Genomic DNA, 15,165 nt, shown 5'->3' with positions numbered 1-15,165 from the left:
GGGGAGGGGCAATACTTTCAAATGGAGTGATCGAGGAAAAGTGTTATTGCAATCAGGTGTCATAACTAAAGACCTGAAGAAGGTGACAGGGCATGATTTATGGATAGCTGAGGGGAAAGTCTTTGAGACAGAGCAAACAAGTGCAAAGGCCCTAAAACAGAGGCTTGCTTAAGGTGTCAAAGGACAGCAAGGAGGCCAATTTAGCTTAAACCAAGTGAGGGATGAGACAGCAAGAGGAGATTAAGGATGCCAACTGTTACTGCGTGACATGATCTGTCCCTCAGACTGCTGTGTGAGGACAAGAGTGAAGGGAGCAAGAGCAGAAACAGCTAGGGGGATACTGCAATAGTCCTAGCAAAAGGTAATACCGGCTTGGACCAGGGTGATAGCAGGAAAGTAGTGAGGAGCGGCGTAATTCTAGGCATTTGAGAGGTCTGAGCTGTGGAGATTTGCTATCAGGTTGCCTGTGAGGTGTGAGAAACAAGAGTCAACTACAGCTCCTGGGTTTTTGGTCCAAGCAGCTGAAAGACGGAGTTGTAGTGGTACGTTAGAGGACTTTAGGTGGTATGTGATTGAACACTTCGTTTTACAGTCATGTATTTATGTTTAAGAATAATTTATTTAGGGTAAGTAATATACTAACTTCCCATCCATAACAATGGTAAAAGTTTCCTTTAAAATAAATGTAAGCAAAAGAGTCAGTTGATTACAAAAAAATGTTAAATAATACTACATATGGTATTTGAAAGGAAACAGCAAAACCTACAAGCATACTTGAACTGTTTGTTTGGAAAACACTGGCATTTTCATCTGCACAGCAGCCAACTGGATTATTCAGCTACCCGGGACTGAGTCTTCTCTAGCAAACATAAAACTGAAAGACAGTGGTGACATTACAGGCAAAAAGTCAGACAACACAACTGTTGTTCAGAAAGGGTTCAATCTAAATCTTTAATGATCCTAATTAGGCTGGGGGGGAGAAGTCACTGCCTTACTACTGGTTAATTTATAAGCCTACACTAATAAAAATGAAGATCAAAAGAACATAAAATCATATTGATAGGAAGGCTAATGACTGAGGTACTTGTTCACAGATGGTGTTACGGCTGAACTGTGTTTCCCTCAAATTTATGTACTGAAGTCCTAACTCCCAGTACCTCAGAATGTGACAAAACCTGCTGACACCTTGATCCTGAGCTTCTGGTCTCCAGAGCTGTGAGAAATTTGTTAAGCCCCCACCCAGTCTATGGGATTTTGTTATGACAGCACTAGCAAACCCATACAGATGAGAAGTGACATCTTGTTTTTTCTTTTTTTTTTTGAGATGGAGTCTCGCTCTGTCGCCCAGGCTGGAGTGCAGTGGTGTGATCTCGGCTCACTGCAAGCTCCGCCTCCTGGGTTAACACCATTCTCCTGCCTCAGCCTCCCGAGTAGCTGGGACCACAGGCGCCCGCCACCACGCCCAGCTAATTTTTTTCTATTTTTTAGTAGAGACGGGGTTTCACCATGACAGCCAGGATGGTCTCGATCTCCTGACCTCATGATTCGCCTGCCTCGGCCTCCCAAAGTGCTCGGATTACAGGCGTGAGCTACCACGCCCGGCCAATAAGTGACATCTTAAGAAGCTTTATAGAGTTGGTAAGGATACAGAACAAGATGTTAAGAGTTATCTCTGGGTAAAAGAATTATGGATGATTCCCCCTACTTTCTCTATTTCCTGATTTTTTACAGCAATCCCATGTTATTTGCATAACAAAAAACCAATTAGGAACCATTTCAGTTGTATCCCACACAAGAACCTACTCAGGGCCTGTGCGCCTGTCATTCCTGCTGTCCAGAAGGCTCCTTCCCCTAGGAATCCATAAGCTAAGCTCCCTCAGCTTCTTTAGGGCATTGGTTGTCCAGCACTTCATCTCACTAAGGATCAAGCGTTCTTCTCTGAGGAGGAATCTCACTTAACAGCATTCCTTAAGTGATTAACTTTTAGTGGACAATGTTTTTAATGTTACTAAAACTTGGTCAGCTGGGTATGGTGGCTCACACCTGCAATCGCAGCACTTTGAGAAGCCAAGACAGTCATCTGAGGCCAGGAGTTCCAGACCAGCCTGGGCAACATGGAGAAATCTCATCTCTACAGAAAAATACAAAAATTGGCTGGGCATGGTGGTGCCCACCTGTAGTCCTAGTTACTCAGGAGGCTGAGGTGGGAGGGTCACTTGAGCCAGGGAGGCGGAGGTTGCAGTGAGGTGAGAGATTGCGCCACTGTACTCCGGCCTGGGCGACAGAGTGAGACCCTGTCTCGAAAACAAAAATAAATAAAAAATAATAAATAAATACATTAGCTGGGTGTGGTGGTGCACACCTGTAGTCTCAGCTGCTTGGGAGACTGAGACAGGAGGACTGCTTGAGCCTGGGAGGTCAAGTCTGCAGTGAGCTATGATCATGCCACTGCACTCCAGCCTGGGCAACTAAGCAAAAACCTGTCTCTTTAAAAACAAACAAAAAAAAAGATGGGGCACAGTGGCTCACGCCTGTAATTCCAGCACTTTGGGAGGCCGAGGTGGGCAGATCACGAGCTCAGGAGTTCGAGACCAGTCTGGCCAGCATGGTGAAACTCTCTCTCTACTAAAAATACAAAAATTAGCCAGGCGTGGTGGTGTGCACCTATAGTCCCAGCTACTTGGGAGGTTGAGGCAGAAAAATCACTTGAACCCTGGAGGTGGAGGTTTCAGTGAGCTGAGATTACGCCACTGGACTCCAGCCTGGGTGACACAGCGAGACTTCCATCTCCAAAAACAAACAAACAAACAGACAAACAAATAAATAAATAAAAGTGTTAAGACTGCCAAATAAATGGCCAAGTATAACAGCTTCCATAGCTGAGCCTTTCATTACTGAATGGAAGCTGTATTATACATGTGACCTCTATTTTGAGTTGCTCTTTTTGGCAAGACAAAAAAATGTGTTAGTTTCTTATGTCAGGTATTTAAATGTCAGCTGGACTATTTATAGTAGGACTATTCCTCTTGTAAATTTAAGCAAAGAACATCTCTATGGCTGAAAGGTTACCTTTTCATCTAACAATCAGATCTGATTAGGAAATCCTAACATTCAAATATCACAAGCTTGTTGCTATTAGTTTCAAAACAGTGAATTCAAGTTATATTTTTCTGATATTTAATTTTTACTTGTGAAGTAGGGCAAAATATATCAGTAATTAACCCTATACTTCCAACAGACATTTCCATCGGATTAGATACTCGATTACTTAAAACCAAGCGTGCAAAGCCCACATATACAACTGAACCAAAGAAACAGGTCAATTTATTTTAGGCTAGTATTTGGAACAGGAATTGAGATCCACAGAGGGAAAGGTCAGCTTTCTTTTGTTCCTGCATTATAGGACAATTTGATTCTGACTCAAATTGTAAAGCCAGCACCAGAAACAGTTCAATAAATGAAAAACTTTGGACTGGCTGATATCTATCTGTATTCCAACTAGGAGTTGTGATACACATATAAATATAAGAATAACTGCTATCTACTGAACAATTACAATAAACATTTATTTCATTTGAACAGCAGTTCTCAAACCTTTTGCTTTCAAGAATGCTTTATACTCTCAACAATCACTGAAGACCTCAAAGAACCTTTGTTTGTTTGTTTTGAAATGGTGTCTCACTCTTGTCACCCAGGCTGGAGTGCAATGGCGCGATCTCGGCTCACTGCAGCCTCTGCCTCCTGGGTTCAAGCGATTCTCCTGCCTCAGCCTCCCAAGTAGCTGGGATTACAGTTATGCGCCACCACGCCCAGATAATTTTTGTATTTTCAGTAGAGACAAGGTTTCACCATGTTGGCCAGGCTGGTCTTGAACTCCTGACCTCAGGTGATCTGCCTGCCTTGGCCTCCCAAGTGCTGGGTTACAGGTGTGAGCCACCGCGCCCGGTGAAGACCTCAAAGAACCTTTATGTGGGTAACACCTATTTATATTTGCCAAGTTAGAAATTAAAACCGAGAAATCTTAAAATTATTAACTCATTTAAAAGTAATCACAATAAACCATTATATGTTAAGACAAATAATAAATTTTATTAAATAACTATGTTTTCCAAAGAACAAAAGAAAATTAGTGAGAAGACGGCATGGTTTTGCAAATAACCTTGACGTCTGGCTTAAAACAACAGAGCATATGAAGAACTGAGGTGAGGGGAGAACACACATGCTATCTAAAGGGGACAGTTACTCCTTAACTCTGGCCAAATGTCTACAGGCCAGATTCTGCTCATGGACCATCATGAGCTCAGAGAATATTTAAAACTCTTTCTTTTGTCAAAAGGGCAAGTGAAGACTGGTAAACATTGTGCTATCTGGCATTGGGCAGTTAAGAACTCTGTAAACCTTTATTCAACTAAATCTTGAAGAATTTAAGTCCACAAACTAGAAAGCTCCTAAAGTAGATTGTTAATCAGAAGTGGCAAGTTGCCACCAAGTTAGTTGGTATACTAAATTATACTGTGCTAAGAGCATAAAGCTCTTGGTGAGGAAGCATTCTGGGGCTCGTGATTTTTAACGTGTATAGAACTGGACTCACTCCACATTTATAAGCAAAAAAAAAAAAAAAACCCAAAAAACAAAACAAACAAAAAAAACTACACATTTCAGAACCACAATGAAAAAAGTTTGCTAGGCTTTTTACCTGCTTGTCAAAATTTCCCTATACATAAATTATCAGTAACATATATGCACACACACCTTCTCTCAGTGTGATAATTATCCAACACTTATCCAGCACTTTGCTAGACAATCTAGGGGCTACAAACAAAATAAAAAACTGGGGTCTCCCTAATACAGTCTAAGGTGTCAATGTAGAAACAAGATATACACAAAAGGCAATTAAATAAAACCATATCAAAACATATGAGAAACAGAATCTACCAGAGGACAGTGTTACTTAGCCTTTGAGGGGTCATAGACTTCTCTGAAATTTGACAAAAGATGAAGAGGTTGGAGCCATGTTACTACTGGACTTTACCGTAAGGGTAATAGCGGGGAGCTGCAAAAGGCTCGGAGTAGGGCAAGAGATAAGGCACATCCAAGTCTCCTAGGTAATGATCAGCTTTTGGGTATGCTACTGCTAATGTCTCAGGATATAGAGCCAGAAGCATTTGCCTAGAGCAAATACTGTGACCGAACGTGTGGCACCAAACTTCTCACAGGCCTGCATGATGGGAAGTAGAAGAGATGTAGAAGATAGGGTAATTAATTCAGCAGCTCCCATTCATTTGTATGACTGTGGTGGTAGTTCGAAAAATAAAACAACAAAACAACAACAACAATAAAAACTGGCCTGTACGCAGTACTTCAGATAAATACTTGTTGAAAATTTTTAAAATTAAGCAAAAAAGGACAAAAGGTTGGCAAACCTCATTTTCTAAAAAACAAACACAAAAGCGACCTTTTATGTGTCCTTGTATGCTCATTGTACTCTCACCAATGATCCTGGGGTGTCATGACGCAGAATCACTAACATAAGGATGCCTGGTCTACCACTCTGTTTTTAAAAGGCATGTCAGGGTAATGGATATATTACCTCCCACAAGTAAGAATTAGAATATATTTTAGAGAAAATTCCATAATCTCTTAGCGGAGGATTAAGAGCACAGACCTAGGATCAAGTTCTGTCTCCACAACTTTCTAGCAATCTAGCTTTGTGCCTGAGCAAGGTAAAGCAGGGATCACGGCACGCCTGCTCCACAGGTGGCAAGGGAGACTACATGAGGTAAGGTCTGGAAAGCACTTTGTATAATACCTGGCACACAGTAAGCTTGCTGCTAAATCATCTCCATCGGCAGACTGTATTATCCATGACAAAACAAAAACCAAAAACCCTCACTTGACCCTATATCCCCCTCCAGCTACCATCTAATTTCTTTGTTCCTTAGTAGCAAAAAAACGAAAAACAGCTGTCTAGACTCCTGGTCTAGATTCTTCACCTTACCTGCACCTATTCCAATCATGCTATTCCACCTAGTCACTCAGGGGCACCAAGGAGCACCCTCTAAATCCTACAGCCAAATCCCATAGTCAGTTCTCAGCTCCCACCCTATAACTGGAGTTTTGGGCAGCACCTGATCACTCCCTCTTTTTTCTTGCTTCTCTGAGCTCCGCTTCTCTTCTCACTAGCTGCCCTGCCTCACCTCCCGGACCTCCAGACTCTGGCTGCCAGGCCTCAGGGCACAGTTCACCTTTGAGGTCTTCTGTCTGCTCCATTCTTCCAAGCAATTTTACCTACAACCAAGGCTTCGAGTAAGCTGACAACTCTCCAATTTATATTCTCAATTAACTGCCTCTTAGACATCTCCATTTAGATGCCTAATAGGCCTCTCACACTTAAAACACCTCCAAAACAGAATTCCCATGCACTGTTCCTCAAAAGACAAAAACTACCCACTCCTTAAGCTCAGTATATGGCATAAATATTGCTCCGGCCAAAAATCTTGGAGTCATGACGACAAGTCTTTCCCTTATATCCCGTATCTAACCCATTTCCAAAGCTATCCAACACCTGGTTATTTTCACCATCTCCACTGCGACCACTGTCATCCATGCCACCTCAGCCTCCTAACTGGCTATTTCATCCACCAGGCTATACTGACAGTCTATTCTCCACGACGATCCTCTTTTTTTTTTTGAGACGGAATTTCACTCTTGTTGCCCAGGCTGGAGTGCAATGGCACGATCTTGGCTCACCAAAACCTCCACCTCCTGGGTTCAAGTGACTCTCCTGCCTCAGCCTCCTGAGTACAAAGCAGTTCTCCTGTCTCAGCCTCCCAAGTAGCTGGGATTACAGGTATGCACTACCACGCCTGACTAATTTTGTATTTTTAGGAGAGACGGGGTTTCTCTATGTTGGTCAGGCTGGTCTTGAACTTCCAACCTCTCAGGTGATCCGCCCACCTCAGCCTCCCAAAGTGCTAGGATTACAGGCTTGAGCCACCGTGCTTGGCTGACGATCCTCTTAAAGGTAAAATAGGTGCCCTTGCTCTCCTACCAGAAGCCTACTCTTGGCCTTCCGTTGTACCTGCAATCCAGCCAAACTTGTCACCTGGCCAACAGAGCCCCACCTGCTTTGCCAGCATCATTTTGTGCCACTCCGCCTGGCTCCCCCATCCTCCTCCAGCCACACCAGTCCTTCTCTAAGTTTCTGAAGAGGCATCCTCATTTCCTGCCTTTGCATTTGTGAGTCCCTCACCCTGGAATTCTCTGTGCCAGAGCTGGGAATGGCTGACTGGTTCCCTTGTCCTCATCCAAGGGTCTAACTGTCCATTCCCTTATCTTGCCTTATTTTTCTTCATAGTACTCACTGCCACTCGACATTGTAAATATATTCATTTCCACTTTATTGGTTGTTTCTTGTCTGTCTCCCATCTGAACTTAAGCTCCATGAGAGTACAACTTCGTCTGTTTTGTTCACTGCTGAATCTCCAATGTCTCAGGGTGCTTTGCCCTCTAGAGTAAGCACCCAAATACTTATTGAAAGAATTAATGAATGACTAGGTATTAGCTAGGAATAGTATTTCAGAATGAACAATGCTCAATGTCACAAAATTCTAATTCTGGTTTATTCTTGAAAATACAAGAAAGAAACATTCACAGTATCATTATCTGGGAGTCTAACATGATAAGGATTATCAAAGGGGCTTAGTATGAATTTTAAAGCCCAAGAACAGTTATATGTTAAGAGGCAGAGTCTCACTCTGTCACCCAGATTGGAGTACAGTGGTGTGATTTTGGCTCACTGCAACCTCAGTCTCCTGGGTTGAAGTGTTTCTTGCACCTCAGCCTCCCAAGTAGCTGGGATTACAGGCACCCACCACCACAGCCAGCTAACGTTTGCATTTTCAGTAGAGACGGGGTTTTACCATGTTGGCTAGACTGGTCTCGAACTCCTGGCCTCAGGTGATCCGCCAGCCTCGGCCTCCCAAGGTGCTAGGATTACAGGCATCAGCCATCACGCCCGGCCTGAATATAATAATTTTAAAAGCTATAAAGCTTAATTAGAAACCAGATGGTCAGGAGAGGTCCTCTCAGAGCCCCCAGTCCCATACACCTTTACTGCCACACAGGCCTGTGCGGTACTTTTTCTTTACATTTTATTTTCTTCCTTTTTTATTGTCTGACTCACTCTCTAAGTTTCTCAAGTCAGAGCTATGACTCATTCAATGCCGCCTCCCCAGAATCTGGTATGCTGTCTGGCATATAATGATATCAATAAATGTTTTCTGGTTGAAGAAATGGCAGTATCAGGCCAGGCGTGGTGGCTCACGCCTGTAATCCCAGCACTTTAGGAGGCCGAGATGGGCGGATCACAAGGTCAGGAGATCATCCTGGCTAACATGGTGAAACCCTGTCTCTACAAAAATACAAAAATTAGCAGGGTGTGGTGGTGGGCGCCTGTAATCCCAGCTACTCGAGAGGCTGAGGCAGGAGAGTTGCTTGAACCTGGGAGACAGAGGTTACAGTGAGCTAAGATCGCGCCACTGCACTCCAGCCTGGCAACAGGGCGAGACTCTGTCTCAAAAAAAAAACAAAAAACAAAAACAAAAACTAAAAAAGAAATGGCAGTATTTCCTACTGTAAATTCTAACCTACCGGGTCCAAATTATTGGACAATGTTGCCATATAATTGACATTGGTTTTTTATTTTGAGAGAAGTAAAATTTGGTAACTATTTTTATTTTTATTTATTTTTACAGATGGAGTCTTGCTCCATCACCCAGGTTGGAGTGCAATGGCGTGATCTCAGCTCACTTCAACCTCCACCTTCCTAGTTCAAGCGATTCTCCTGCCTCAATCTCCCAAGTAGCTGGGATTATAGACACGCACCACCATGCCCAGCTAATTCTCATTATGTTTAGTAGAGACGGGGTTTCACCATGTTGGCCAGGCTGGTCTCAAACTCCTGACCTCAAGTGATCCACCTGCCTCAGCCTCCCAAAGTGCTGGGATTACAGGCATGATCCACTGTGCCCCACCTAGTTTTATTTTTAATGAATGAGAATTTTAGGGAAACTTACAATTTTTTTTAAATGAGGGAAAACTGGTGTCTCACCCAAACCACACAAGTGAAAGAATTCTTCACTATAAAATGAACTTTGTTTCATAAAATATGTATGAAAGCAAGTTACTAATATTTCAAACCTTTAAAAAACTGCATACAAATACATCAATATTTTCTACAAAACAAAAGAGCATTTAATTCCAAATGGCCTAACCATACCGTAGTTATAGAACTTCATGGTCTACTCCAGGGACATAAGTCCAAATATTGTTGGAATTCAGAGATCCTGCAGACTTCAGGATGTATCAGTGACAACTGAAAAGCTTATCCTATTCTAAATAGAGAGTTTAAATTAAAAATCATGGTACATTAAACAAAACATTTTAGTGAATATATTAAAAAATTAAACCTACATATGCCAAACAACAGAAGCATAACAGATGAGAAAACCCAAGAATACTCTAACATATGTTTTGGTCCTCTAGCACTTTAATCAATTGAATCAACATAAATTTTAAGATTCCCAATATTTCTCTGTGAATCTGACACCAAAAAGGCAGCTGGAGAAACAGCATCAAGTGACAATATGGAAGACATAAAAACGGACTCTTATAGGCCAGGTGCGGTGGCTCACACCTGTAATCTCAGCACTTTGAGAGGCCGAAGTGGGTGGACCACCTGAGGTCAGGAGTTTGAGACCAATCTGGCCAACATGGTGAAACCCCAGCTCTATTAAAAATACAAAAATCAGCCAGTTGTGATGGCACATGCCTGTAATCCCAGCTACTCAGGAGACCGAGGCATGAGAATCACTTGAACCTGGGAGGTGAAGGTTTCAGTGAGCTGAGATCATGCCATTGTACTCCAGCCTGGGAAACAGGGACACATCAAAAAAAAAAAAAAAAAAAAGGACTCTTATAATCTTGCAAAACCAAGAGAACTACAGGCTCTATGATAGCTAGGAGGTACACTAGGAAAATCTATAGCTAATGATAAGTATAATCAAATAGACTGTGACTATTAAAAAGTGAACTATGAAAATGTTAAGAAAATTTCACCAAGGTGCTAATATATCATAGTAATCCAAGACTTTTTGAAGAAAATATTTGTTCCTATTATTTCAGAAGTATTCTTTCCAGAAGGCTTTTTCCTGGATCTGTGTCAGTATCAAAAGTCAGCCGGTTATTCTCTTAGCAAAACATAAAACTTAAAAGTCAGCAGTTGCAGGATATTGCAAATAAAATATGGCAACCAGGTTTAAAAAGCATGAATAGTTGATAGAGCTTTATACCATGTCACAGTAAAACATTTAATGTAGTAATCTGAAACACAGCAACATATTAAAATATTTGTGGCACAAAAAGGATTCTGAAGTCCTTTAAAACATCTTTTGGGAAAATCATGGCCACCAAGGAGCAGCTATCCCAGCATGTCAATCTTGGAAAACCCTGGCCTAGGTCTTGAATTAAAATGGTAGAACTGGCTGGGCGTGGTGGCTCACACCTGTAACCCCGACACTTTGGGAGGCCGAGGTGGGTGGATCACCTGAGGTCAGGAGTTCGAGAATAGCCTGACCAACATGGAGAAACCCTGTCTCTACTAAAAATACAAAATTAGCCAGGTGTGGGGGCACATGTCTGTAATCCCAGCCACTCGGGAGGCTGAGGCAGGAGAATCGCTTGAACCTAGGAGGCGGAGGTTGCAGTGAGCCAAGATTGCACCATTGCGCTCCAGCCTGGGCAAGAAGAGCAAAACTCTGTCTCAAAAAAAAAAAAAAAAAAGTAGAACCTCAGAGGTTCCTCCTGAAAAGAAAGCTGCTAGATAAAAATGGTTTGGTTGCCCATTCAGGGAAGACAGTGAACTGAGCTAGGAATCTGATGCTGCTCCCACTTCAGAAAATGAGGAGGTATGGAAGGTGATGCACTGGGATTCAACGTCCTTGAAAACTGGACATAAAGCCAAAATCAACTAACTTTTATTTCTGAGCAACCGGCCAAGTGTAGTCTGGCTGTCTAGTTAGCCTGCCCAGGAGATCTTTTTTTCTCCTTCTCTAGAGCAATGGTTCTCCAAGTTAGTCCTCAGACCTGCAGCCTGGACCTCATCTGCGAACTTGCTAGAAATGTACATTCTCAGGCCCCCAGACCAGAATTCCTGAATCTGAAACTCCAAAGGTGGGCCTAAGAATTTGACAAGCCCTCCAGGTGACTCTGAGGTATACTAGTTTGGGATGCATTGCTCTAGGGGAATTCTAGGGGAAGAATTAGTAGCAATGTGTCATTCTTTACAGTCCAACGATGTGACAACAGCTGGTGACAGAATACAAGACCTTATGCTCTTCTGCTGCTAGGGTCAGTGACCAAGGCCAAGCATCAGATTTTCTTTGACAAGGGGGGAAACAAGATGTGGGAAATGAGTCAGGACGACTGGAGAAGGGGAGGAGGATGGTTAATTCTATGATCAAGTACCTCTATAAATACCACCAAACAAGAATAAGAGGTTTAGTTTTTTGAAAGGCTGAATAGCCACTTTTGCTTCCGCCCTATCAGATACACTGTTTCTCCGCAAATTGTCAAATGTATCCATTTGGCTACATCAAAGAGATCCTGAATTAACTCACTGCAACATTCACAAATATTTACTGAGTACTTACTATTTGGTCCAGAACTGTGCTCGTGCTAGGGACACAGCAGATGGGACAGAATCTTGCCCTAGTGAAAAGGCATAGAAAATATGCAACAAAACAACACTTCAGGTAAGGTTAAGTGCTTTAGAGAAACAGAGCAAAACAAGAAGCTGTGACAATGACTGAAAAACTATATTGAATGGAGTGCTCAGGGATGGCCTTTCTGGGTAGCTGTGACCTGAAGAATAGCAGTCAGGTCCATGAAGATCTGGGGACAGAGCAAGATCAGAGGTGTATATGATACCACATGAAGTCACGGCGGCAGGGCCTTGTGGGCCGTGGAAAAGGGATGGGTTATTCAGTAATAAGAGCAGTGGGAAGGGCTTTCTGAAGGGGAGTGGCAGTTTCTGTTTTAAGTCTGTGAAAGATCATTCTGTCTCCTGTATAGAAAGTGGAAAGGCCAAGACTGAAAGCAAGAGGCTTTTTCCATCTTCCAGGCAAGAGAAAGATGGTTCTGGTTAGACTAGGATGACAAGAGTGGAGACAGAAAGGAGGATTTGGCATTTAGTTTGGGGTTACACCTACTGGACTTGTGACAGGGTGGATGTGAAGATGAGGAAAGACTACTACTTGAGAGGCCATTGCTATCTACCCACGAATAAGCTAAACAGCCAAGGCAGAAACAACAACAGACATGCCAATGGCTGAAGATGCTTGCAGGCCTACCTCAGATAATAGGAAATGGGGGCTGAAAGAACGATCATCCTGGCCAAGAGCACGTGTCCTGAAGCAACACTGTCCCAGAGCACCCAGGCTCTGCACCTCAGACTAGTCACTCCTCTCCTGGCCTGTTTCCTCACCTTCAAAATCGATACAGCCCTTCACAATGGTCTGCTGTGACAAGTGAGATAATGTAGTTAATACAGTGTCCAGCAGTTAGTTAACCCTAGGAGTGCAACTTAAAAAGAAGTTTGATGGCTTGCATGTAAATAAGGATGAGGAACTACTTTGTACATGCCATGATGGGGCTCCAAGCCCAAGAGTTGTGAGTTATTCAGTATAAAATATAAGCAAGAGCTTCCTTAAAAAAGGACCTCACTCTCCTTGGACAGCACATAACCCAGAAGAGGACAAACAGCGGCCAGAGATGCTACAAAAAGCGTTCCTGAAATGGGTAGCAGCAGACATTTCTTACTAAAGCCCTTTCTCTCTCCAAGATTAAACATTCCAAGACCTAGGAAGAACATATCCCTAAATCCATGCCTTTTCCTTTTCCTTCCTAAGGTACTGGAGTAGGCTGGGGAGGTAACGGGAGATAAAAATGCCTGGGCTCTAGTCTGAGCATCACCAGTCTCCCTTGGCTTTGGCTCCTCCCTCAGTAATGTGGATGGATATTGCCCCTGGCTGGTGACCAGGCTGTGGAGAGTTAGATGAGACAACATCACAGGTGAGTCAAAGTCCATGGGACACTCTAAAGCACTATCAACAATATAACAGTAATAATATTCAAATATTTACTTTGCCAAATGTGCTACTCTGAACTTCATTGTGCCCCTTCAAAATTAAGCAGAGGAGGCCGGGCGCGGTGGCTCAAGCCTGTAATCCCAGCACTTTGGGAGGCCGAGATGGGCGGATCACAAGGTCAGGAGATCGAGACCATCCTGCCTAAAACGGTGAAACCCCGTCTCTACTAAAAAATACAAAAAACTAGCCAGGTGAGGCGGCGGGCGCCTGTAGTCCCAGCTACTCGGGAGGCTGAGGCAGGAGAATGGCGTAAACCCGGGAGGCGGAGCTTGCAGTGAGCTGAGATCCGGCCACTGCACTCCAGCCTGGGCAACAGAGCAAGACTCCGTCTCAAAAAAAAAAAAAAAAATTAAGCAGAGGATTCCTGACTTCATATTTTGTATTCTACTTTTATCAAATTCTACAGAGCTACAATTTGGGGGGAGGTGGGAGGGACAGAGATATGAAGAGAAAAGAGAATGTGGTGGGGGAAATAGAGTGGTTTTAAGTTAATGTGAAGGGGGAAAATCATGATCATCAAAATTAACCTTGGTAATCCCTTAAGAAAACAATAGCTGGCGGCCCGGCGCGGTGGCTTATGCCTGTAATCCCAGCACTTTGGGAGGCTGAGGAGGGCAGATCATGAGGTCAGGAGTTCGAGACCAGCCTGACCAACATGGAGAAACCCCAACTCTACTAAAAATACAAAAATTAGCCAGGTGTGGTGGCGTGTGCCTGTAATCCCAGCTACTCAGGAGGCTGAGGCAGGAGAATTGCTTTAACCTGGGAAGCGGAGGTTGCAGTGAGCCGAGATTGTACCACTGCACTCCAGCCAGGTGACAGGGCGAAACTCCGCCACACACACACACACACACACAGAAACACAAAAGCTTGCACTAGCCCAACAAAGTCAGTTTCCCCTCTATCACTGGGGCAGGCTACTATTTCTTTGGCTGAGCACAATATGAGGCTGTTCTTTAAATGTAGGGCCCATGTTGTAAAAAAGGCACTTAATTACAATTGGCATAAGATGCTCACACAGTGAGACACAAGGGAACTGAGAAAAACTAAGGGACTGTGAGTTTTCATCCATTTCCAGCTCTCTCTGAGGAAGACCCTCGAATGGCAGGGAAGACTAATCTCTGCTGCCCACATGGTTAAGGTTTTTTTTTGTTTTGTTTTTTGTTTGTTTGTTTTTGAGACGGAGTCTCGCTCTGTCGCCCAGGCTGGAGTGCAGTGGCGCGATCTCGGCTCACTGCAAGCTCTGCCTCCCAGGTTCACGCCATTCTCCTGCCTCAGCCTCCTGAGTAGCTGGGACCATAGGCACCTGCCACCACGCCCGGCTAATTTTTTGTATTTTTAGTAGAGACGGGGTTTCACCGTGTTAGCCAGGATGGTCTCGATCTCCTGACCTTGTGATCCACCCGCCTCGGCCTCCCAAAGTACTGGGATTTACAGGCGTGAGCCACAGCACCCAGCCTTATGGTTAAGTTTTTATAAGTTGAATGTGCATATGAGGCCACTCCGATGTATGCAAATTTAAAATCATGCCCCACCAGGGCTTACCACTCTGGCACTTACTTTCTGATTAAATGTCAGGGAAGCCCGTGGGCTGCTAAGTGAGAGGAAGGGCCTGGCAACCAAGGGCCACTATTTGATGTGCTGCAATCCTGGCCAAGGCAGGAGGAAGTCACTGTCATAACATGGGGATTCTGAGGATCTGTGGTGGGCTTTTCACAGTTCCACCCTCTAAAACATATGTAGATATCACACATTGCAGAACCAAAGGAAGTGGGAAGGCGGTGTAGCCAAATGCTGAAAGCAGTGACCATAAAAAACTAAGTTCAGCCCTTACAGGAACTCAAAGGCTTCACAGCTGTTTCCTGGCAACCAGAAGCACAGATTAATAAAGAGCCTCACTCTAAACCTGACTAAGGAAGGCCTCAGGGCCCTGACCACACCTGGAAGACTTCTCAGG

General features: G+C 43.7%; 1 protein-coding gene across 8 annotated transcripts in view; it reads right to left on the bottom strand.

Moving 5' to 3' along the window:
- LOC105470689 (ubiquitin conjugating enzyme E2 V1) overlaps window positions 1–15,165 on the bottom strand; it is a 35,011-nt gene that overhangs the window by 17,131 nt on the left and 2,715 nt on the right. The window contains exon 2 of one of the 8 annotated variants that reach the window (XM_011722882.2): window positions 775–874. The exons of 4 other annotated variants lie outside the window; for them this stretch is intronic. Coding sequence is in view for 1 of the 4 variants with exons in the window: in XM_011722879.3 (XP_011721181.1) it covers window positions 9,281–9,299 (19 nt within the window). In the remaining 3 variants the exon portion in view is untranslated. Of the gene's footprint in view, window positions 1–766; window positions 875–9,280; window positions 9,382–11,711; window positions 11,732–15,165 lie in introns of those variants that run through there. 3 more of the 8 variants (XM_011722880.3, XM_011722883.3, XM_011722879.3) reach the window with 3 other exon arrangements.

Source organism: Macaca nemestrina, chromosome 15 (genome assembly GCF_043159975.1).
Source record: "Macaca nemestrina isolate mMacNem1 chromosome 15, mMacNem.hap1, whole genome shotgun sequence".
Classification (NCBI taxonomy): Eukaryota; Metazoa; Chordata; class Mammalia; order Primates; family Cercopithecidae; genus Macaca; species Macaca nemestrina.
The sequence above is the reverse complement of the archived record's forward strand: the minus strand, read 5'-3'. Positions and strand labels throughout refer to the sequence as shown.